This window comes from Myotis brandtii, unplaced genomic scaffold (assembly GCF_000412655.1).
Source record: "Myotis brandtii unplaced genomic scaffold, ASM41265v1 scaffold133, whole genome shotgun sequence".
Classification (NCBI taxonomy): domain Eukaryota; kingdom Metazoa; phylum Chordata; class Mammalia; order Chiroptera; family Vespertilionidae; genus Myotis; species Myotis brandtii.
Window position 1 is genome coordinate 3,476,509 of NW_005354718.1, and position 26,117 is coordinate 3,502,625.

The window sequence follows — 26,117 nt, forward strand, 5'->3', positions numbered from 1 at the left end:
TCCCCAGCCATTCCCACTCCGGGAAAGCCCCCACCACCCCAGTGTCTGTGTCCATTGGAGGAAGGCGGCCTATCTTATGAATTTTGTGCATCGGGCCTCTAGTCTATCTAATAAAAGCCTAAGCAATTATTACAGCAGAACAACCAGACGATCGGTCGCTATGATGTGCACTGACCACTGGGGGGCAGACATGCAATGTAGGATCTGCCCCCTGGTGGTCAGTGCGCTCCCACAGGGGAGCACCGCTCAGCCAGAAGCCAGGCTCACGGCAGGCGAGCGCAGCGGTGATGGCAGGAGCCTCTCCCGCCTCTGCGGCAGCACTAAGGAGCAGCGAGTCGAGAGGTAAGGAGCAGTGAGCAGGCGGGCCGTAAGGAGTGAGGAGTCCTGGACTGCGAGAGGGATGTCCGCCTGCTGGCTTAGGCCCTCTTTCTCCGGGGAGCTGGCTTAAGCCGGCAGGTGGACATCCCCTGAGGGGTCCCGGACTGCGAAGATGGTGCAGGCTGGGCTGAGGGATCCCCCCACCCAATGCACGAATTTCATGCATCGGGCCTCTAGTAATAAAAGCTTGCATTTATTTAGTGCTTACTTTGTGCCAAACATTGTTCTAAGCAGCGGTTCTCAACCTGTGGGTCGTGAACAATGAAAATACACCCTGCATATCAGATATTTACATTACGATTCATAACAGTAGCAAAATTACAGTTATGAAGTAGCAACGGAAATAATTTTATGGTTGGGGGTCACCACAACATGAGGAACTATATTAAAGGGTCACGGCATTAGGAAGGTTGAGAACCACTGTCACAGTTAATCTTCTCAAAAACCATTTGAGTTTTAGGTACTTTTAAAATCTTCATTTAACAGATATAGAAACTGAGGTAAGGTTACTTGCCTAAAGAGCCAGGTTTTGAACCTAGAAAGTTCCAAAGCCTGTGTTCTTTTTTTTTTCTTTCTTTTTTTTTTTTTCATTTTTTTCAATGCATCAGACAAAAACTGGCAAATAGTTTAGTTAGATCAACAGGGTCGATCTGATGGGGAAAAACAAAGCCTGTGTTCTTAATCACTAAACTATAAGTATAGCTGTTTAGAGGAAGAGGAATCATTCTAAGCCCTTATGCAACTCCAGGCCCCATTATGTTATATATTTTATATGAACGCTCTCTTTTCAAATTGTAGACTCTGAACCCTACTTTTCTATATAGTCTACCACAAGTTTGGAGAGAGGATGGGTCAATAAATCCACAAATAGTATCAATCTTACCTCAGCATCTGTCTGTGTGGTGAGCAGTGTAAGTACAACTCTGGATTACTTGAGGTTTTTCTAAGTAACAGCATTAGTGAAAACATATGTTTGAGTAGTTTCCAGCAGTTGAAATGTCCCTCCTACTTCTCTTCTCACTAATTCAACAACTTCTGAGACCTGTATTTAAAATCAGTATTTATTTCATTGTTTTGAACACTCTCTTACCTTAAATTGAAGAAACAGATTTTTTTGTTATGAGTCTACTTGGGGTTTAGAGAACATATATAATAATAAAAGTGTAATATGCTGATTGGACCAGACAGCTGAACGACCTTCTGGACGACCTTACGGATGAAGCTGGGGCTGTGAGGGCTGAGCCCCTTGTACAAATTTCGTGAATTGGGCCTCTAGTAAAATATAATAGAAAGAACTACAGAACTACTGAAAACAAGCAAGCAAAAAAAAAAAAATCTACCAGCAAATGATGATAAACTGGATCTGACGGACTGTGCTGTGTTTGTTCAGTTCAACCCTGAGCTTCGTGTTCTGTCTGTTGTCCTCCAGATAAACTATTACCCTCATCAATTACCATCTCTTGTCCCAGAAAAAAAATCTACCAGTGAAAAATGTCTTTAGGAAATACAGACAGCCATTATTTTGTACTTAAAACAGTCATCGTGAAATCTTCAGTGACTTAGCTGATTCTGTTTTCAAGAAGGGTATGTCTGATAATGTTGCTGATATTGGGGAAGTCTATTCTTTTTTAAAAAAATCCTCCCCTGAAGATATTTTTTCCATTGATTTTTTTTTTTTTTTGTGGGAAGGGAAGGTGAGGAGGGGGAGAGAGAGATCAGTTGGCTGCCTTTCACATGTGCCCCAACCTGGGCTGGGAATAGGAGCAACCCAGGTATGTGCCCTTGGCTGGGAATAGAACCTGGTGCTCTAATCACTAAGCAACCCGCCTAGGAGGATGTGGGGAGTCTATTCTTTAAGATTTATTATGTCGATCTTACTTTTGAAAAATAGACTTTATTTGCCTTAGCTGGTTTGGCTCAGTGGATAGAGCATCAGCCTTCAGACTAGGTTCAATTCCAGTCAAGGGCACATACCTCGGATGCAGGCTCGATCCCCAGGCTTGGTTGGGGCGCATGCGGAGGCAACCAATCAGTGTCTCAATCTCATATCAATATTTCTCTCTCTGTGTCTCTCCCCCTCCACTCTCTCTAAAAATCAGTAGAAAAATATCCTCAGGTGAGAGTTAACAAAATAAAAATAGACTTTATTTGTTAGACCAGCTTTAGATTCAACACAAAACTGAGTACAAAGTACAGAGTTCTCATTTACCTTCTGCCCTCCAGCTACCAATATCTCACACTAGAGTGGTACATTTGTTACAATTGATGAGTCTACATTTATTGACACATCAGAACCCAATGTCCTAGTTTACACTGGGGTTTATTCTTGGTTTTGTACATTCTATGGGTTTGACAAGTATGTAATGACATGTATACAACATATAGTATCATATAGTATAGTTTCACTGCCCTAAAAATTCCTCTGTGCTCCGCTTATCATCCCTCCTTTCCCTGCCAATCACTGATCTTTTTACTGTCTCCATAGTTTTGCCTTTTCCAGAATGTCATCTACTTCAAATCATACAGTATATAGCTTTTTCGGATTGGCTTATTTCATTTAGTAAAATGCATTTAAGGTTACTCCATATTTTTTCATGGCCTGGTAGCTCATTTCTTTTTAGCGTATTTAGATATTCCATTGTCTGAATTAACACTACTTCTTTATCCATTCACTTAGTGAAGAACATTTCTATTACTTCCAAGTTTTAACAATTATGAATAAAGCTGCTATAAATATTGTGTGCAGGTTTCTGTGTGGACTTAAGTTTTCAACTCAAGGAGTGCGATTGTGTGATAAGAGTAATTTTAGTTTTTGGTGTGTTTTTTAGTCCTTGACTGAGGATATGTTTTTATTGATTTTTTTTTTGAAAAAGGGAGGAACCCCGTTTATTAACACTAGTGGACTCCAGGAATAATTTCCAAATCAGAGTCTTTTTATTGATTTTTGAGAGAGAGGAAGGGAGGAAGAGAAACATTGATGTATGCACTGATGTATGCACCTTGACTGGGGATTGAACCCGCAACCTAGATATGTGCCCTGAACGGGACTTGAACCCACAGCCTTTTAGTTCTTTTAGCCACCTATCCAGGGCTAGTATGTTTAGTTTTGTTTTAAAAAAACTGCTAAACAGCCCTGACTGGAGTGACTCAGTTGGTTGGGCATCGTCCCATACACTAAAAGGCTGTGAAGAGAGGGCCGCCCCAGGCTGACAGCCAGCAAGGAACTGCTGCTGCCTTTATTCCCATAGTGACAAGGACCTGAACTCTGCCAACAATGTGAATGAGCTTGAAGGAGAATCTTCCTCAGAGCCTCCAGCTAGGAGCCCAGCCTGGCTGGTAACCTTGATTTTGGCCTAGAGAGACCTGAAGCAGGGAACTCAGTGGAGCCCACCAGGACGTCTTACCTACAGAACTCATAAGCAGTATTATAAGGGATGTAGACAACACAATTTCCAGTGGGTGTTCAACTCCAGCAATGATGAATGGACAAGGAAGCACTACTTCTTCAAACAAAAATATTGTCTATAATTGTTGTTGGGACCAGGGCCAGGCTTGCTTCAACTCTAATCCAGATCTGGCAGATCACATCCATTCCATACATGTAGATGGTCAGTGATGAGAGGTATTTATTTGCTTATGGAAAGGTTGTAAAGTATATAACACTGTCAACCTGTCAGAGTTGGTTATAGAGGCATATGCTGACACACAGTGGAGGCAAACCTTTCAAGTGTGTTGTTGGAGGCTGCAATGCCAGCTTTGCTTCTCAGGGAGGTCTAGCTCACCACGTACCCACACCCTTCAATCAGCAGAACTCCTCAAAAGTTTCTAGCCAGCCAAAGGCCAAAGAAGAATCTCCTTCTAAAGCTGGAATGAACAAAAGAAGGAAATTAAAGAACAAAAGACGATGCTCGTTACCATGACCACGTGATTTCTTCGATGCACAAACACTGGATGCGATAAGACATCAAGCCATATGCTTTAACCTCTCAGCTCATATAGGAAGTTTAGGGAAGGGAAACAGTGTTTTTCATAGTACTGTAAAAGCTAAGAGAAAAGAGGATTCTGGAAAGATAAAACTTTTGCTTCATTGGATGTCAGAAGATATTCTGCCTGATGTGTGGGTGAATGAAAGTGAGTGACATCAATTAAAAACTAAAGTAATTCATTTATCAAAGCTACCCAAAGATACTGCCTTGCTTTTGGACCCAAACATATACAGAACAATGCTGCAGAAGAGGTTGAAGAAGTAAAAAATACATAAAAAGCAAACAAGTGGGGACACCTGCAGTCTTAGTCACTGACAATGGGTTTAGTAAAAGTTGCACATTAGACTCAATTCCCTTTCTTTTTTTTAAATCCAGTATTTAGAATAATATTTATGCTTAGTGTAAATATTCTGTGAATGAAGTAGGCTCTTCTGCCTAAGTGTCCGACCATTCGTTCGACCATTCGACTAGTCACTATGATGCACACTGACCACCAGGGGGCAGACGCTCCACCGGTAGGTTAGCTTGCTGCTGGGTTCTGGCTGATGGGGTCTGGGTGAGATGGGCCGGACATGCCCTGGAGCCCTCCCGCGGTCCCTCCCCGGCCCCCAATGTGTACCAGTGGGGTTCCTTGGCCTGAGCTGTGCCCTCTTGCAATCTGGGACCCCTTGGGGGATGTCCACAGGCCAGGCCGAGGGACCCCACTGGTGCATGAACCTGTGCACCAGACCTCTAGTATTAATTGGGCGTGGGGAGCAGGCCTAAGATGTCAGTTGGGACATCCTTAGTGTTGCCATGTAGGCGGGAGAGGCTCCCACCACCGCCGCTGCGCTCGTCAGCCATGAGCCTGACTTCTGGCTGAGTGGCACTCCCCCTGTGGGAGCACACTGACCACCAGGGGGCAGCTCCTGTGTTGAGCATCTGCCCCCCTGGTGGTCAGTGCATGTCATAGCAACTGGTCATTCTGCCATTCGATTGATTTGCGTATTAGCCTTTTATTATGTAGGATTACTGTATATCCACATTTTCATGCAATGGTACTGTGGAAGACTGAGCAAACACTCTTTTGGCAACTTAGTGCAGTGATGGCAAACCTTTTGAGCTCGGCGTGTCAGCATTTTGAAAAACCCTAACTTAACTCTGGTGCCGTGTCACATATAGAAATTTTTTGATATTTGCAACTATAGTAAAACAAAGACTTATATTTTTGATATTTATTTTATATATTTAAATGCCATTTAACAAAGAAAAATCAACCAAAAAAAAATGAGTTCGCGTGTCACCTCTGACACACGTGTCATAGGTTCGCCATCACTGACTTAGTGGAACAACTTCTTAAAGGCTTTGCAAGCTTGCTGTTCTCTCCCCCCCTCCCCCGCCCCTTTAGTGATCACAGTAGTTTATATTGGAAAGAAAAACAATTATAACATGTTCCCCTACAAATACCAAAAGCACTGTAAGGATATTTATCTTGACAGTGTCTATTGATTTGAAGTAATATTAGGACATATTTAGGCAATGAAAATGATCTATATATATAGAAGCCAAGCAACTAGAACAGTGATGGCGAACCTTTTGAGCTCGGCGTGTCAGCATTTTGAAAAACCCTAACTTAACTCTGGTGCCGTGTCACATATAGAAATTTTTTGATATTTGCAACCATAGTAAAACAAAGACTTATATTTTTGATATTTATTTTATATATTTAAATGCCATTTAACAAAGAAAAATCAACCAAAAAAATGAGTTCGCGTGTCACCTCTGACACTCATGTCATAGGTTCGCCATCACTGAACTAGAATGACCAAAACAACCAGAATGACTGGTTGCTATGATGCACACTGTGGCCGGCCAACCGGTCTGATGGGGGCAGGGCCAGCTGGCCAACCTCCTGTGGCCCCTTCCCTTGGCCGGCAGGCCTGATCGGCCCAATCGGGGTGGGCTGGCTGGAACCAACCCGTGCATGAATTCGTGCACCGGGCCTCTAGTCAATTATAAATAGATGTGATCGGTTGCTATTTGTGTGTAGTTTTTTTGCAGAACTCTAATAAGAAAAGTGTAAAATTTGTATTTAAGCAAACAGTGAACATTTGCAATCAACTAAATCAGTGGTTGGCAAACTACGGCCCCTTGAGTGTGGCTCTTCCACAAAATACCACGTGCGGGCGCGCATGTACAGTGCGATTGAAACTTCGTGGCCACACTCAAGGGGCTAAAGAGCTGCATGTGGCTTGCGAGCTGCAGTTTGCTGACTACTGAACTAAATATTCGTCTTTCAAATTAGGACTGCAAATTTCTGTTAGAGTGTTGCCGTATGTCTGATGACTTCCTTTTCAGGACTAGGGTTTTCTTGTGGAGTACAGTATGTTAATATTTACCTATATAACTAATCTGTTAATGGTTTTTGAAAAACCTTTATTTCAAATATTTTAGTAATCCTCTATTTTCATTTTAACCTACATAAGCCTCTAATTTTCCCCCCCGAGGAAAGCATTTGGTTTATTAGTTTTGTCTTAATGTGAGAAAAATTGTATTTTTTTAAAGTGTTGTCAAACTTAATCCTTTATGCATCAAAGTTGTTTTTGTAAAGGAAAATAAAATCACTTTCTTGCCGGGTTAAGTAAGAAACCATATGGATTTTTTTTAACTTACAGAAATGGAAATATGTGTAACTTGTTAGTATTGTATCAAACAAATGTTGCATAGAGATAATAGAACATTGCTTGTAAATAATTCAGCAGATTTGTAATATATTTTTATATTATGAAATGTACTGTAGATGTTTTTCTAGAGACATGAAAGTTAAATGTATATATTATGGGTAGAAATAATATTGAAGGATATTATAATTCACTAGTGCTGCCAGAGGAATTGTTAATAAAGCACCTTCTTTAACAATAAATGTCTTTTTCAGATTTAAGGGACTATGTACTACTCATAATATCTTTAAGAACAAAACACATTGAACATCTTTCCAGAAAGTCTTTGCAGGAGGACTTATACCCATAATAGAATTATGGCGCTCATTTCTGACAGTGACTGTGAAATCAATCATTTCCGTACTGTTGGAAGGACATATTGTAAAGTATGTGGTTATATGCAATCAAACTGCAGAAAATACTCCTGATTGAGGAGTTTTCACTTTACTACAGTGATATAAAAACCAGCAGTTTTACACTAAGATTTTTAAAGAATAGACAAAAATATAGAACTAAGCCTTTGGTTCCAAAATGGGTAAGTTCCATGATACATAAGTCATATCTCATTTACTTTAAAAATGTTTTAAAATAAAGGTTATGGGGACTTTATTCATAAACAATAGGGTGAAGAGCTATATACATGAAATGAGCCATATAAAGTAAAATGAAGTGCAAATAAAAGCACTGGTACCATAAGACATTCTGGAATGGTTGTTTAATAAGGGTATTATTCATATGATCTGTAGCAAGTATGATTTTATTTTTCAAAAGAAAAGCAATGTGTTTTCTTACCATTTTTGTTTCTTTTATTTAAGCACTTCATCGCTTTATTCTGTATCTTCGAAGTAATCTGCAATCTTCTTTGTTCTTTTTAAATTTTGGTTTGTTAAAAAATTGCCAAACAGACGTGCTTCAGATATATAGTTGGTACCTATATTTTTTATTTTATTGCCTCATGTTCTTGTAAGTCAATCTTAATTGACTGGTGATTGTAAACCTTGCTGAGTATCTTTTCTAATAAAACAAAATCAAATTACATTTAGCTTCAAAAATAAAAATAAAAATAAATAAAAGGCTATGGGTTAGATTCCCGGTCAGGACACATGCCCAGGTTGTGGTTTTGATCCTCAGTAGAGGGTGTGCAGGAGCCAGCCTATTGATGTTCTCCTTTCACAGTGATATTTCTCTTTCTCTCTCTCCCTTCCTCTCTCTCTAAAAATCAATAAACGAGTCTTAAAAGAAAAAAAACCCTACTAAACAGCAATGCATGAGAGTTCCAGTTGCTCCCATCCATGTTAACATTTGGTGTTGTCAGTGTATTGGATTTTGGTCATTCTAATAAGTAGGTGGTTGTATCTCCTTGTTTTAATTTGTAACCCTAATGATGTATGATGTTGGACATCTTTTGATATACTTATTTAACATTTCTGTATCTTTGGTGATGTATCTGTAGAGATCTTTTGCACATATTTTAATTGGGTTTTTCATTTTCTTATTGTTGAGTTTTAAGAGTTCTTTGTATATTTTGGATAGCAGTCTTTTATCAGATGTGTTTTTTGCAAATACTTTCTCCCAATGTGTGGCTTGTCTTCTCATTCTTTTAAGAACTTTTTTTTTTTTTTAAATTCTTACTCCTGGATTCAGTTGCCCTTAGGAAATAGGTATTGGCAAGGCTTTTGGTTTTGTCTTCAGGTGTTGGGAGTCCCGATACAACAGCATCCAGTGGGTTGTCCCCTATCTAGTTAGTACTTAAGAAGACTGGAAGTACTCTATTACATATAGTTAGCCTGTCTATTTAACACTTCTGTCTACTTATACTCCAGAGAAAAAAGTCACACTGCCCATCTCTCCCCCTGAACTGGATAGTCTAGCTTTAGATTACCTATTGGTGACTTATTTTAGCTTTCAAACTGTTCTTGATATTCACATTGAGCTGTTTCCATTGCTTTATTATATTACCATGGTGAGAGTAGACCATGGTGTCATCTGGCCCTGTTGTACTCTATCTAGGCCTGTGCTTTTTCCTGGAACTTATGCTGAGCTAGCATCCCAGTTCTTGAAGAAGGGTAGCTATATCTTAACAGTTTCCACCAATTCAAAGTTTGGAGTCTACTGGTTTTGCCTGTTTGACATCTTTTACTCTTGAGTGAAAATGGTATCTTCAAAGATGTTTTTTATAAAACCTCCATGCAATTATTTGAATTTGGGTAAAGGCATGGACACAGTAACATTTTGTTGTTTTCTTTTTAAAATTAAATCTTTATTATTGAAAGTATTACATATATTCCCTCCCCTGCATTGGGCCCTTATTTTGTTGTTTTCTTCACAATCCACTGAACTGAGTCTGTTGAGTGTGTGTGAGTGGTGGGAAGAAAGAGCATTTGCAATAGATGTGGCCTGGCTCTGTCTGCACCTCTGTTCCCACTTATTGCTGGGGCACTACAAAGGAAGGTTGAGTTTTGTGGAACATTTTCCAGCTAGTAAATGGATGACAGCCAACTGAAATGGTCTGATGAAGAGAAACGACCCCTCCTTCAATCCCTGGGAATTTAACCCAGACAGATATAAGGAGTCAAAGGGAACCCTGCCAGATTCTTAGTTTTGCTAATATAGGAGTGGATGACTGGCGAGGGAGAAGGACAGAGCTGGGAGGGAGATTGGGGAGGGGTGGGAATGGTACAAGGCCTCAGTCTTTCACTACTTCCTGGGTTCTTTTGGCCTCTATCTGAATATTAGAAACAAAACACTCAGTTCACTGGCCAGAAGCCTAACTGCAGCTGCTAAAACATAGAATAGGGCAGTGTAGTCTTGAGTCAGCAACTTCTGTCTTTGTCCTGTTGCCCCTAGTTATGTGTATTATCTCACTTAATCTTCATAACAAACCTGTGATAGCGATATAAAATACCCACTTTTCAGGTAAAGAAACTGAGACTTACAAAGTTTAAGTAACTTGCCCAGGATCACACAGCTCTGAACCATGAGGGCCACGTTCTAATTTGGAACATATCAAGCCATTCACAGAATTAAAGGGAAAGTTGAAAAATCGGTAGGAAGCCATGGGATCCTAGGCAGCGGGGAAGCCAGGCAAAGCCATATCACAGACTGGTCTGATTTGGTCACCACACTTGGCACTTGTACCACTGTTTGTTCAAGGTGCAGTGCTCTTGGGCTCTTGATTCCACCATGGAGAATTTACTCACAATTGCTCCGTTTTGGTGTCATTCTCTCAAAATCCAAGTTGGAACACCCAGTTGGCTGGCCTTATTTCACATGTTGGTGTTCTGCCTGCCAGGAGGCAGAAAGGAGTCTCTGGCCTGTTTGACTTCTGTCGTGGAGGGTTGGGTCCTGCTTCCCACCAAGAGTGACACAATCAGAGAGTCCCCCAAATAGGAAGAGTATTAGGGTGCTGAGCAGCAATAACACAAAGGGTAGATGTCCACCATAGAGTCTCAGGGTGCAGATCTCCATGTGGCACCCTGCTGAGGACTTGTCGAACTGGGGAGCTGTGTCTTCCCTGTAAACCAGGCTATATTTCCTGAGATCAGGGTCTGCCTAACAGAGTGCAACAGGACTTTCAAGCACTATACAAATTACTGTATGTGGGTTTTCACGTGAGGACCTCTGGCTGTTTCTGATTCACTAAAACTGACTGCCATAGAGATGAGTGACCAGCAGAACCAGCCAGCTGTTAGGATCAATCTAAGGAGGGAGCATGTGGAAGAGATCCGTAGGGGAAACTCTCTAATTTCTGGTCTTAACTGATCCTCACTGTGGTGTCCTGAGACCCTGAATTTGTATACATTCTGGGAAATATTTTATTGTAGCTTTCCTGACTGACTATATGAAACATTTTCTACAGTGGGAAGGAAAAAGAATTAATGCACATGGTCTTTCTTTCTTTTTTTAAAAAAAAATATTTTTTATTGATTTCAGAGAGGAAGAGAAAGGGAGAGAGAGAGAGATAGAAACATCAATGATGAGAGAGAATCATTGATTGGCTGCCTCCTGCACGCCCCCTATTGGGGATCGAGCCCACAACCCTGGGCATGTGCCCTTGACTGGAATCAAACCTGGGACCCTTTGGTCCGCAGGCCAACGCTCTATCCACTGAGCCAAACCAGCTAGGGCCACATGGTCTTTCTTAAGTGATTTGCTTGAATGTCTTTGAATTAAGATTAGGGACCATAGATATCTATTTTTTATCCTCACCCGAGGATATTTTCCTTTAGTTTTTTAGAGAGAGTGGAAGAGAGAGGGAAAGACAGAGAGGAATATTGATATCAGAGAAACGCATCGATTGGTTGCCTCCTGCACATTGGGGAGGAGCCTGCAACTGAGGTACATGCCCTTGACCGGAATCGAACCCAGAATTCTTCAGTCCTCAAGCTGACGCTCTATCCATTGAGCAAACTGGGTAAGGCCCATATCTATTTTGTAACTTCATCATCTAGCATTGTGCCCAGCATACAGTAAGCACCTAAAAAGTATTTGCATGAATGAATGAATGAATTTTCCTTAGCAGTTGTTTTTTCTGAAACTGAATTGATTCTTGTGAAATGGTGGAGAATGTATAGTCATGCAGGTTTGAAACATTTTGCAAAATTTTTAGATTAAAAAATAATTCTAAGTCTGCTATAGGAAAAAGGACCACAGTGACATGCTTTTTACTTGTGTTTTTACAGGTGTTTCAGGATTTGGGGACTGAAGTACTGAATGGAGCTGCCAAAGGCTATAACATCTGCCTTTTTGCCTATGGACAGACAGGCTCTGGGAAGACATACACCATGCTGGGGACCCCAGTGAGTATTGCAATTGGAATGAGATATCTTCCTAATGGCACAGCAAGTCTGAATCTCGAATGGTCCTAACCACTGAGAGAGAGAATGTGAGTTTCATAATCAGTCAACTTTAACAAGATTTAATGGGCCCTCTTCTGTATTAGCCAGTAGGTTTCTCAGCCCTTTAATTGAAGGGTAAACTTTGAATAATTAGCTCTGTTTATTAAACCCCGAAGAACCTTAGAATTTTACAACTCTCTTTGATGAAGCAGACCTTGTCAGTCCTTCTGAATTTCTTATATCATTGATAAGACCCAGCCTGAGTCTTAAGTGCTGGCTAGGACTGAGCAGAAATGAGGCTACATGTGTTTGACCTGAGTGTTAGAAAGAAGCAGGAGAAACAACTATTGGGATGGGAGCTTTCTAAAGTATGTAGGACTTATGAAAGCCTTCTTTTATCATGGAAAATTAGAAGGGTAGAGTTCCTTAAGAATACCTCTTTATTTTAGAGTTAGAAGTCCGCTGCTGAGGTGAACTGGTGGAGCAGTGACAGCACTAACATTCTTTAGAACACTATTCCTCCTGAAAGATTATCCTTACTGCCTTGGGCTCAGCTCATGCTCACTATGTCCATGTTTATTGTGATTTTATATATTTGAAGTTAAAAGAAGAAAATGCCCATCAACTCAGGGGTATAAAGCCTTTAACCTGAGTACAGGTTAGCACTAGATCCAAGATTAAAAGAGAAGTCACTTCTCTCTAAATGTGTGTTTTGAGAACACCTGTATCTATTTTTCCTGGGTGTAGCAACAGGAGGTAGGTTCTGGGAGGAAACACCATGAGAAAGTGGGTTGATCCAAGAAGGATGAAACTTCATTTCACAAAAGCAGGTATTTCTTCCTTCTTGGGCTGGTGATCTGCCTCTCATCTGGTGCCTTCCTCCTGAGAGCACTGCGAATAGCGTCTTCGCCACAGTACCAGTGAAACTCCTTGGAGTGAACAGGCCAGCACAAGGAGCCATGTGCCCATCCTCCTGCTGACAGCTCCTGGGTGTTGGGCGAGGAGCATCAACGAGAGTGAACAGTGTCCTCCTGCTGACAGCTCCTGGGTGGGTGTTGGGCGAGGAGCATCAACGAGAGTGAACAGTAATGCTTTCCTTCCTTCTGTTCTCCAGGCCTCTGTCGGGCTGACGCCGCGGATATGTGAGGTATAGATTCTCTTGTGACTGGATCCTCTCAAAGTAGGTCTCCTTTGTACACTCCAGTGAAATTCCAACTCTCTGGTTCATGCAGGGTCTCTTCGTCAGGGAGAAAGAATGTGCCCCACCGCCTTCCTCCTGTAGGATAAAAGTAAGGTAAGAACCTGCCAGGCTCTGGGGCCTAATGTTCTTCTATTTCCACTCCAAATTCTGGCATGTTCAGCTGTTCTCTTTGCTTCCAGAGTCATCCAGAAGAATGGAGGAAAGCCATAGCAGAAATATCTTGCAGTATAGGAAGATGAGAAACGTACTTAGGTCTTTGGGTTGTAGAAAACTTAATTCCTTTCCTGAGGCTTAACAAGCAGGTGTCTCCTTTGTACCAGTTTGCCATGACGGTCTGTTTTCCTTTCCTTCACTCTCTGTCCAGTTTCATACTAGCTTTTAGATCAGTGGTTCTCAACCTTAGCTGCACATTAGAATCACCTGGGAATCTTTTTAAAATCCTGATTTCTGGGCCTCATCCTCCGGAAATTCTGTTTCTTTGTTATGGGGTGGGGCCACAACATTTAAAAAGATTCCCAGGTGATTCTAATGTGCAGCCAAGGTTGAGAACCCCTGTTTTAAACTTTCTCCTCCAGCCCCCACTGTGTTGTTCTCCAGGTCAGTCATTCCCACACTCTCGTTCCCAGACTGACTGGTGCTGGCTGCTCCAAGATGAAGTTTTAACCAGTTTATAGTGAAAATGTTGACCAATTGCCCTTAGTTCTCTGTATTCTTTTTTTGTGTTGTTCAATTTTTAAAAAATCCTATATAATAAAAGGGTAATAGAAAATTGTCCCCTCAACCAAGAGTTTGACCAGAGTTCGACCAGGGGACAGGGCCGGCCCACCAACCGCCCAGGACTCCCCACATCCCCCGGCTGGCCTCACCTGATTGACCCTGATTGGGGCGGGCTGGCTGGACCCCACCCATGGGCAAATTCGTGCACCAGGCCTCTAGTTGAGATGTAATTTGTAAACCATAAAATTCATGCTTTTAAAGTATACAGTTTAGTGACTTTTCCTGATATTTGCAAAGTTGTCCAGCCATCATCACTATCTATTCCAGAACATTTTTATCATTCAGAAAAGAGAAAATGTTCATTTTAAAAATTAAATTATTGAGAACATTATTTTTACCTTTTTAAGTTTATAAAAATTTGCAAACCCGTGTGCTTGTGTGTATGTGTATAAACATATATATGCATATTAAAAGTCTTATTGTCCATGAAGTCTGGGAACCACTATTCTAAGAGACATTTAGGGTTCTTGTGTCTAAATATGAGAAAGTTAAGGAGAATAATTGATCAGGAGAGTGTGCATGGAGCCTTTTTTGACGGTTGACTCCATAGGCAAGCATCTGGGTTCTGGGGAGGAAGGCCTTTCTGTGGAAAGTGTGCTTTCTTGTGTATCAATATCTTTACTTATTTTAATAATTAGTCATAGCTGTTATTATTTTTAAAAGGATTAACATGCCAGTAGATTCCTACAAGATAGAGCATATCTTAAACAGAATCCCCATATATAAAACAGGTAAAATGAGAATTGTCCTACTGAAGTTAGGGGTAGGGACCAAACCCTGATCACAAGCTTCCTTCGTTGCTCAGGAGTGGCCCTTGAGATGCCTTCATAGAATGAGAGGGCTCAAAGATCACATTTGAAAACCACTTCACCAAACAAGCTCGTAGACTTTGTGCTGTGGCGGCCTGAGCAGGGGGCAGGCTGGTGGCAGCATACCCTAAAACCATGCTGAAATAGCCTCTTGAAGGTGAAACTTGAATCAGTACTGACATTGTGCTGAAATGTGCGAAACTGAAACTGAAGTGTTGATACCCAGTGCTGAAAACCCTGTTGTACACATGTAGAAAGAGACTCAAGGGGGAACCTGGTGTGATCAAGGTCTTAGAGGGTCAGGGATGGAACTAGAACAAGAGCTAGGACCTTCTGATTATTGGTTTGGTGTTTTTTTTTTCCACTTATTTGAAAATCTAATCATGTTGCTTTCCTCCAAAATCTAATTTAAAAAAATTTTTTTTTATTTACTGATTAGACAGAGAGAGAATCTATTTGTTGTTCCACTTATTTATGCATTCATTGGTTGATTCTTGTATGTGCCCTGACCAAGGATTGAACCCGAAATCTTGTTGTATTGATTATAATCAACTGAGCTACCCTGCCAGGGCCTCAAAGTTTAATTTTGAAAACATGTTACCATCTTTAAAAAATCTAACTATGTGCCTTTTTCCTCATGTCTCTAGTTTTCTGGAAATCTATAATGAACGAGTGAGGGATCTGTTGAAGCCATCTGATCAAAAAAAATCCTATACCCTGCGGGTCAGGGAGCACCCAGAGATGGGGCCCTATGTTCAAGGTGAGCCACTGTGGTCCTGGAGGTCTGAGACCAAACCAGAGCGAGGGAAACCCTCCTAATGGTCATTCATTCAGTCAACAGTTGTATAATGATTACTTACTCTGAACAGCTACTATACTAGATGCAGGGTATGTACAGATACATAGAAAAGAAAGTCCTCTTCTCATAGGCAAGCTTATACTTTTGTGGGCATGAATCAGAAAACAGCACTTAATTACAAGCTGTGATGAAGGCTAATGAAAAAATAAATGGATGTAGTGATGTGGGTAAGTGGTATGGAAAAGGTGAGGTCCGCGGTGTCAGATCTAGCAGGGCCCGGCTGGTTCCTAGGCCAGTTAGTCTTCTTTTCGGGGTACTTTCTCTTCCATTGGCGGTGGTAGGGAGATGGGGAGATATCAGACACAGGGCAGGGTCTGAGCTGCTTCCTCATCACACATGATATTTGGTGTTTGGTACCATGTGTCTTATTCCATTAGGTTTAGTCTTACTATTAAGTAGGAACAGTTGAGTTCTTCTGTGGGAGAAGTTTTTACCCTTTCAGGCCACTCATAAGAAGTAGCATGTATATTTTATGCTCTTCTTGCCTCAGCAATATACTCATTTAAATCCTGACAAGGTGAGGGATATGAAAGATCAAGAGTTGGTCTCTCTCTGAACAGGGCTTGGCTAGTGGACGACTCAGTAGGTGTGCCAGTCATGATTCTGCTACCTGTATCTTTCCCCAAACTTTCCATCATAAATGACAGACTGAAAACAAGAAAAGATACCACTTCCTTTGTTGGGAGCCAGTTGGAGTTTCCTTTGTCCCAGACGCTGGCCTTATCTTATTGAGCTTTCATCTTTCCCATGTATATGGCCTGTAAAATTTTTACTATCTGCTTATTCCTTCCTTCCTTCAAGCTGATGTTTTTTATATTTTATCCAGCTCTTTTGTTTGTTTCAGGACCTTCTTTTTAAAAATTTTTTCCCCAGGTTTATTGAGATATAATTGATATACATTACTATATAAATTTAAGGTGTACAGCATAATGGTTTGACGTACACATATTGTGAAATGATTACCACAAAAAGTTAACATCCATCATCTCATATAAATACAATAAAAAGAAAAAAATTTCTCCTTCTGATGAGCACCGTTAGGAGTTACGTAACAATTTCATATATAGGGTGCCCCCAAAAAATCTATGCACACTTTAACAGCTGGTAGCTCAGTTTTGAAAATGAAATATATTGTAATAAAACCTGCCTTTATAATTATCCCAAGTGTGTGTATACATTTTTTGGGACATCCTATATATCGCAGTAATGTTAGCTGTAGTCATCATGTGGTACAGTATTACTTCCCTAGTACTTAATTATAACGGGAGTTTGTACCTTTTGTCTACCTTCCTTCAGTTCTCTCTCCCCTCTCCCCCACCTCTGGTAACCACACATCTGATCTCTTTCTATGAGCTTGGTGGTTTTTTTAGAATTTACATATAAGTGAGCTCATACAGTATTTGTCTTTCTTTGTCTGACTTACTTCAGTTAGCATAATGCCCTGAAGGTCCACCCATGTTGTTTTTTAATGGCTGAATAATATTCCATTCTGTATATGTGTATGTGTGTGTGTGTATGTATATGTGTGTGTGTGTGTGTATGTATGCATTGTATATATATGTATACATCATATATATATGTACCTATATCTATATATATCTATATCTTGCAACTTAATTTACCCATTCATTCATTTGATGGACACTTTGGTTGTTTCCATGTCTTGGCTATTGTGAATAATGCTGCTATGAACATGGAGGTGCAGATATCTCTTTGAGTTAATGTAGGAATGTTTTCTTTCTGCCTTTTTATTTTTTCCATCACCATTTATCCCCTCTAGGAATATTTTCTTTAAGAAAACATAACCACAAAACTTGTATCACATCTAAATAACAACAATTCTTTACTAAAAAACGTTAGTGTTCAAATTAGTGTGCTAACATTTAGAGTAACTGTATTTAGCAATGAGCCTGTGTAGTTACTTTGCTTCTGAGTCTCTGATATAGAGATTCACTAGCACAGTTATGATGGCCCTTTTTGATTTGCTAAGTAATCAGTCATAAAAATTTACTTTCATGTCTTCAAGCAACTTTCCACCTATCTAAATCTTCCCCATTCTACAGTGGCCAAAGTCAAGTCTTATTTCCTCCATGGAGCCCGCCCTGACCACTTCTCTGATTTCCTGAGCATTGATTATCCTACTCCTGTGACACTTGGTCAGATTGTCATGTATAGTATAACTGCTCATGACTGTAAACTGCGGGAAGATAGGGACATATCTACTGTATGTCAAACTGAGTCTGTCATATTGTGGGGAGATAGTACCTGTATACTTCAGGAATTTAATGAAGACCAAATGAAGTATTATATGAAACTTTTTTTATAACCTACATAGCAGAATTGTAAGGGATTTTATTGTTATTGGTTGGTTGTTGTTGGCGTAACTGCTATATGAATTAGTCTTAGATTATAATCTCTGTGAGGGCAGAGACCTATGTTTCCAGAGCCTATCACAATACTTAACAGTAGGCTTCCAATAAATATTTGATTTAATTTATTATTTGAATGATTTAGAAAGTTCTCTCATGTCTATTCAATAATATAAAGTAGAAAAAAATAAAGTAGAAATGATAAAGTTCAAGAACTAGAGGGAAAGGTTGAACTTTACCAAAAATGTTATTTAATTTTTTTCTCCTTCACAAATCTGATAGGTTTATCTCAACATGTAGTTACCAACTATAAGCAAGTAATTCAACTCTTGGAGGAGGGAATAGCAAACAGGTAACACATTTGTTTGTTCCTATCATTCTTTTGAGCCTCATTCTTCAGTCCTGTGTTCTCATCCCCCTTTGGCATGTATGATGATATCTACCTCTGCAGCTCCCAGCTCCTATTCAGGAGGCCTTTCTCACAACAGTAATGTACCCACGGTAAGGTGCAGTGACTTAAGATTTAGTGCTCTTCTCACTTGTAATGAGATGGTCTTAAACTGAAGAATGATTGACTTAGATTTAGGTAAAGGGAAGGCTCTCCTGACGTAACATTGGAATGAATTTATGAGAGAGACTGAATTCTATCTGGCTTAAGCAGTATTTGTCTTTCTGCACTGTAATTCAAGATCTACTTTTAAAGGTCTTTCTGGCACTATAAGATTAATATTCTTTGTTTAATCACAACATTCTTTGTCTTTGAGGTTTCTTCTCCAGCAAGTTCTTTACCTCCCCTTGTCTTTATTTAATGGGTTCTTGGGGATATTCTTCCAATACTACTCTTTAGTATTCCACTTTTCAACTGTGATTTTTGTTTCTGTTGCTTAAAAACAAAGTTCTAATGTAGTTTAGCATGAAGATACATTCCCTTTTATTCTCTGATATCAGTTCCTAGAATACTGCTTCTGCCTTCATTGGACCATCTCCTAAATATACTGGACTAAATATGGATGTTTTATGATTCTCATCTGTAAGCCTCAACACTAGCATTTCTTGTGTTCCCCATGGATCCTCAAGGATTCACCAGACATAAACAATCTCGTCCTAATTGTCTTACCTTGTATATGTAGAATCACAGCAGCTACCCATGTTCATGAGGCCAGCAGCAGATCCCATGCCATCTTCACTATCCACTACACACAGGTTGGTTTCCTCTTATATTTGGTTAGATTTCTTCCTCTCCTAGTCCCTTTTGACTTCTTCCATTTACAGGTCTAGTAAGCTGTGCACCTAGAAAGGGTAGAGGCATTTAATAAGACTAATTAAAATATCTTCTACTTATATTTACTTTTAACACTTCAAAGAACTTTCATATCTGTGATCAGTATGAGCATTTAAAGCAAATAGCAAGATTGAAATAAAAATAACCGTTAAAATGAAAGAACAGAAGATTCACTTCTATTATGATGGAATGAGGAGGTCAATAAACCCTATCCCCAAAAAGCAACCATAAAGCTGGACAAAACTGTCAAAAGTAACCATTTCTCTATTCTAAAAATAGATCACAGACATATGATAAACTGGGAAGCATAAATTCAAGAAAACTATTGAATGTACACTGTACATATGAGCTGTATAGTGTACTCAAGTATAGTGGACTTTCTTGGGCTGCTCCCATCCCTATCTCTGTTAATAAGGTAGTTCAATCAGGGGAGGGAAGGTTGTGAAAACCAGCAGTTTTGTTGCTGCTGGGACCAGAGGTATTGATTTAGGGCATTGTCAGTTAAGGTGGTGATCTCAGTGGTAAGTGAATAAGGAGGGCCAGTGGCTCCATTAGTCTCAGATTGTGGTTCTGTTTCAGGCAAGAATGAACTGGCAGGCTAACGGGATTTAACAGGGATTCTGAGAGATGATACAGCCATAGGGGCTGTGATGAGATCCACACATATCCTGTGCACATACACAGCAGAGACTAAATAGAGACTCAAGCCAGCCACACAGCCCTGACTGGCAGCATCTGCACATACATGCAGAGGAGACACAGAGGGCCCTGTGACTAGTGAATGCTGGGGTAAACTTAAAAACTGCCTGACCTTTTAATTTATTCTCTAGCCCACATAGATCCGTCAACAGAGAATAGAAGTCTTTTTGGCTCAAGGTATTTGATGACAACTTCTGACCAATCTTTGCCTAAACACTAAGCTATGTAGATACAAGGGTGGCTCCTAAGAAGCCAAGCTTAAAATTGAAAACAACCATGGGAAAAACCTACTGAGACTGCATTGTCTGCATATTAGGGGAGACAGATTTTAAAGATTTATTCCAGGCAAGTTACCAAACAAAACAACCACTCTACCACCCTAAGTAGGAAAAAAATCAGAATAAAGTGGTGTTACAATATATTATCTAAAATATCTAGTATTCAACCAAAAATGATTAGACATGGAACACAAATAAAGTGTGACCCATGATTAAGAAAAAAATAAACAGTCAATAAAAACTGGCTCTAAGTGCTCCAGATATTGGATTTAGTATACAGTGGCTCCAAAGCAGGTAATAAAAATATGTTTAAAGAACTGAAGCAAACCATTTTAAGAATTAAAGAAAAGCATGATGACAATGGCTGTAAGAAATTTCACTAAAATGATATAAAATTTTTTTAATGGGAATTCTGGAATCAAAATGTACAATAATTGAAATGAAAAATTCACTAATGGAACTCAATAGCAGATTTGAGATGGCAGAAGAATTATTTTTGAAGAAGACAAATGCAAACTGAAGAAAAATGAACAGAGCCACTCAGACCTGTGGAACAAAATCAAGTCTGCCAACATAAATGTAATGGGAATTACAGAAAGAGAGAAAAGAGAATAGTCATAAGAAAATTGTGAAAAATAATGGCCAAGAAAATTACCCAGATTTGTTCAAAATCATTAATCTACATATCTGAGATGCTTAAGAATGCCAAATAAAATAAACACAAACAGAGCCATACCCAGACACCTCATAGTGAAACTGTTGAATGAGGAAGAGAAACTTAAAATCAGGTAGAGGAAAATGACTTGTTATGTACAGAACAATTACATGATTAATGGCTGACTTATCATCAGAAGTATTGGACACCAGAAAACAGTGATAAAAAAATAAAACTGTCAACCAAGATTTATATATGCAGCAAAACTAGCTTTCAAAAGTGAAGATGAAATAAGGACATTCCGACATTGAAAACACACACACACACACACAAAAACCCATCCAGAATTCTTGCTAGCAGCCTATCTTACACTAAAGGAAATCTTTCAGGCTAAAATAGAGTGATATATTCTTTCTCATTTCCTCTAATGTCATTAAAAGAATAAAATTTTATATAAAACAATAATATAATGCTTTATTGTTTTTTATCATATGTATACATTGTCATACATCATGAAAATAAATAGAAAAACAAAAATTATAATTCTGAACACATCAATAATTACATTAAGTGTGAATGGATGAGGATACAAATTATCAAACTAGGTAAAAGCAAGACCCAACTATATGCTGTCTATAAGAAACACTCCTTAGATTAAAAGGGATAGGTTGAAAGTAATGAGATGGAAAAAGTTACACCACATACGTAGTAACTGTAAGAGAGTTAGAGTACTATAATAGTGTCAGACAAAAAAAAAGAGTTTAAGACAAATACTAGAGACAGACATTTCATCAAGAAGATACAACAATTTTAAATGTATGTGCTCCAAAATTGACAGAATTGAAAAGAAAAATAGGCAATTCAGTAACAGTAATTGGAGATTTCAGTGCCCCACTTTCAATAATTGGTAGCAACAACTAGACAGGAATTTGCAAGAATATAGATTTGAGCAACATTTTCAACCAATGTGACCTTACATTTAAAGAATACTGCACTTAACATCTATACGCATATATAGGCAACTGATTTTTTAACCAAGTGGCAAAGGCAATTCAATAGAGAATGTCTAGTAGTCTTTTCAACAAATAGTGGTAGGACAATTGGATATCCATATGTTAAAAAAATAAAAACAAAGGAAGACAACTTTGATCTATACCTTGTACTTTATCTAAAAATTAATTCAAACTGGATAATAGACATAAATATAAAACCTGAAAATATTACTCTTGTGGAAGATAACATGGGAGAACTTTTGTGATCTTTGATTAGGTGAAGTTTTTAGTTATGACACTAACAATACAAATTGAACAAATGGAAATTTGGAATTGGTCAAAATTTTAAACTTCTACTCTTTGAAAGACACTATTAGAGAATAAAAAGAAAAGCCACAGATTGGGAGAATTTGTTTGTAAAACATACATATATGATAAAGTATTTGTATCCAGAATATATATAAAGAACTCTCCAAACTTAATAAAACAACTCAAAACAATGGTAAAAATTTGGAGCCAGCATTTCATTAAAGAAAATATACAGATGGCAGTTAAGCACTTGAAAAGATGCCCAACATCATTAATTATTATAGGATGCATATTGAAACCAAATGATATATCACTACTCACCTTTTAGAATGGCTAAAATTAGCCCTAGCCGGTTTGGCTCAGTGGATAGAGCGTTGGCCTGTGGACTGAAGGGTCCCAGGTTCCATTCCCGTCAAGGGCACATGCCCAGGTTGTGGGCTCTATCCTCAGTGAGGGATCAGTCGATCAATGATTCTCTCTCGTCGTTTCTATCTTTCTCCCTCTCCTTTCCTCTCTGAAATCAATTTTTAAAAATCTATTAAATAAAATGGCTAAAATTAAAAACAGTGATTATTCTAAATAGTGGCAAGATGTATAGGAACTGGAGTTCTCATACAGTAACTACTGGTGGGAATGGAAAGTGGTACAGTAACTTTTAAAAACAGTTTCTTTAAAAATTTAACATACGCCTACCATGTGATCCACTCCTAGGTATTTTTCCCAAGACCAAAAAATGTCCATACAAAGACTTGTAAACAAATATTAATATTTGTACTTGTATAAAATATATTTTGTAATAAATTATAAAATTTATTTGTAATTGTTCAAAACTGAAAACAACCCAAATGTCCATCAAGAGGTGAATGGATAAACCATGCAATGGAATACTACTCAGCAATAAAAATGAATGAACTACTGATATACACCTCAAAATGTATGAATCTTGAGATAATTATGCAGTGAAAGAAGCCATATAGTGTATGATTCTATTTATATGAAATATCCTGAGAAGACGAATTTATAAAAACAGAAAGTTGGTGAGTGGTTGCCTAGGGCTGGGGATGGGAATGGAGACTGACTGCAAACACAGTTGAGGAAAATTGGGAAATATTTTAAAGCTGGATTTTTGGTGATGGATGTACAACATTAAAACAAAACAACAAAAACATTGAATTAAAGAGGGAAAAATAGGGAAAAGTACTTTTGCTCTTGAGGGCTGGATGCCCCTGAATATAATATAAAGATGCAGAGTGCTTGCCCTAGCCAGTGGTGGGCAAACTGCGGCTCTTTGGCCCCTTGAGTGTGGCCACGAAGTTTCAATCGCACTGTACGTGCGCGACCGCACGTGGTATTTTGTGGAAGAGCCACACTCAAGGGGCCACAGTTTGCCGACCACTGCCCTAGACCATCGATTTCCAACCCATGTTCTGCAGCACACTGGTGTGCTGCAAAGTTTTAAAACATGCAATACCTGACTATTTAGTCAGGGGTGCTGACTTCTTTTCCCTTAGAATGTCAAATAAGAAAAATGAAAACAGCTGACACAACAGCCACCCAGTGTGAATGATCAAAATTACACCTAATTTTTTGTGAGATCAGCAAAAAATACATTTTTTGGTGTGCCACATAATTTTAGTAATTAGTTTGTGTGCCATGAGATGAAAAAGGTTGAAAGTCGCTGCTGTAGCCAGTTAACCTGATGTGACTCAGGTTAACAAGAGAGACAAACCAAACCTCCAGCAGGGGCCCAACCTGCTGTGAGAGTGGGAGCCCTGGAGGAGAGCTGAGCATTTGCCTGGTAAATTGTACTAAAATTCTTGGTGTCCCTGAACATTGTGTTCAGAAGACTTTTTGGGGATTTGCCCAGTTTTTTCAGTAGAAGTCTTGCTTATATTTTCAGTGAAGTAAGGACCCAGAGCTTACTGATTGTATCTATCAGATACTGAGATCTCATCTGGCACATTTGAATATAGATTTTTGGAATGAGTTGGCTAAAAACCCAAAATATCACCTTGGTTAGGAGGGTGTCTAAGGGGAAAAAAAAACCCTCATTGTTCCAAATGACAAGGTTTAAATGTGTTTTCTGCCTTAGGCGGTTCTGGAGAATAACCTCCCCTCTGAAGTCGCTAGCAAGATCAACCTTGTGGACCTAGCAGGCAGGTAATTAGATTTCAAAGCCAAGGGGAATTACTCCCTTGGCAATGACCTTATTCTTGCTCATTTTTTAGGGAATAATCTTGTTCTAACCTTTTTCATATTTCAACAATCCTGAGGAAATTACAAAAGAAACATATTCTTTGAATACTAGGTTAAGAAATTATAGCTTCTAGGAACTGAAAAGTTCTGTGTCAGGGGATCTCAAACCTAGTTGTCCATTAAAATCACCTGGGACCTTTTAAAATTCCCAGTGCCTGGGTTGCACCTTAGACCAAATAAATCAGGATATTAGAGGGGTCAGGGGAGTTCAAGCATTGGTAGTTTTTAAAGCGCTCAGTGCTAGCCAGAATTGAAAACTGCTGCTCTAAAAAGCATACTTTTTTTCCTTTGACTTAGTTTTGATTTTGTGCATCTCTCTACATTACTAAAAAAAGTTTTGTTTTATTTTTTAATATTGTGGCATTGGGGAAAAGACACTGTCTTTTAGATATTAGAATGAAGCATGAATTATAGTCACATGTCCAGAAAGAAAGTCTTGGGGACAATGTGGTCACAGAAAAGTAAGATGAAATAAGGAAATTTTCTTATTTTAAAACTGCTAAATAATTAATATGGTACAGCATTCCCTTAAAAACTAAGTGCAAAAAAACCCAAAAACAACTAAGTGCTATCTGGAATGAACTATATCAATTAATCAGAAGTATAAATTTTGACTATTGCCCATTTATTTAAAAAAAGGAATTTGAGACAGTTGACAGTAATGACACAGATACCATAAAGCCATTAGTGTGTGAAATCTTACCTAATAATAGACAAACATGTAAATTGACTGTACCTTTGCTACGCTAACCAGGCCATCAGGAGAGTATGCAAATTAACCTAACAAAGATGGTGGCTAATTTGCATACGTAGGCTCCAAGTGGTGGAGTGAAGCCTGACGGCCCAGGGGTGGAGCAGCGATGGCCACGGGGCCAGTGGAGCAGCGAAGCCTCACGGCTCCGGAGCTGGCTTCGGCCGGAGCCCGGCCAGATTGAAGGCCTGGGTGCCGGGTGCTAGAGGAAAACTGGTGCCAGCAGCCAGGGGAAAGGAAGGCCTATTGCACGAATCTCTTCATGCAACAGGCCTCTAGTAAAACAATAAAGGCAGAGGGGAAGTGACTATACCAAAAAGCTATCTATCTATCTATATATATACAGTGGGGCCTTGACTCGTTAAGGAGCTCGTTAACTCAAATTACTCTGTCAACTCAATGCAAAAAATCAGCCGAGAGACAGCTGGTATCTCAAAAAACTCATTAGTCGGGACACTCGTAAGTCAAGGCCCCACTGTATAAGAAGCCAGCGACCGTAACGCCGTGACAGCTGGTCACTATGACGCCCACTGAGGCCAGCGAATCGGCCCGATCTGGGGTGGGGCCGGCCAGCCAACATCCCATGGCTCCTCCCCTGCCTCCTTGCCCCTCATCGGCCTCTCCCACCCCGATCAAGGGCCGGGTGGCCGGCCAACCCCTCTGTGGCCCTTCCCCCTGACTGGCCTTGCCCCCAATCGGCCCACCCCACCCTGATCGGCCCTCAGCCCCTCCCCACAGTAGGCCCTGCCCCTAATAGCCCCCTACCCCAATAGGGGCGGGGCCATTGGTCAACCTCCTGCAGTCCCTCCCCCCAGCCAGTTCTGCCCCTGAACGGCCCCCCAACTCTGATCAGGGGTAGGGCCGGCCAGTCAACCACCCATGCCCCTTCCCCCAGGCTGCTGGCTTCCGATTGGCCACCCCCACCCCTTTTGGAGGTGGGGCCGACCAGCCCACCATCCACAGCCCCTCCCCATGACTG

General features: G+C 39.8%; 1 protein-coding gene and 1 pseudogene across 1 annotated transcript in view; both read left to right on the top strand.

Moving 5' to 3' along the window:
* The window catches only part of STARD9 (StAR-related lipid transfer (START) domain containing 9), a 107,589-nt gene that overhangs the window by 28,468 nt on the left and 53,004 nt on the right, over positions 1-26,117 (top strand). The window contains exons 3-9 of the mRNA XM_005860343.2: positions 11,746-11,862; positions 13,016-13,048; positions 13,134-13,195; positions 15,336-15,448; positions 18,199-18,268; positions 19,047-19,119; positions 24,224-24,291. Of these exons, the coding sequence (XP_005860405.1) occupies positions 11,746-11,862; positions 13,016-13,048; positions 13,134-13,195; positions 15,336-15,448; positions 18,199-18,268; positions 19,047-19,119; positions 24,224-24,291 (536 nt within the window). The remainder of the gene's footprint in view (positions 1-11,745; positions 11,863-13,015; positions 13,049-13,133; positions 13,196-15,335; positions 15,449-18,198; positions 18,269-19,046; positions 19,120-24,223; positions 24,292-26,117) is intronic.
* Positions 2,722-4,632, top strand: LOC102251664 (annotated as a pseudogene).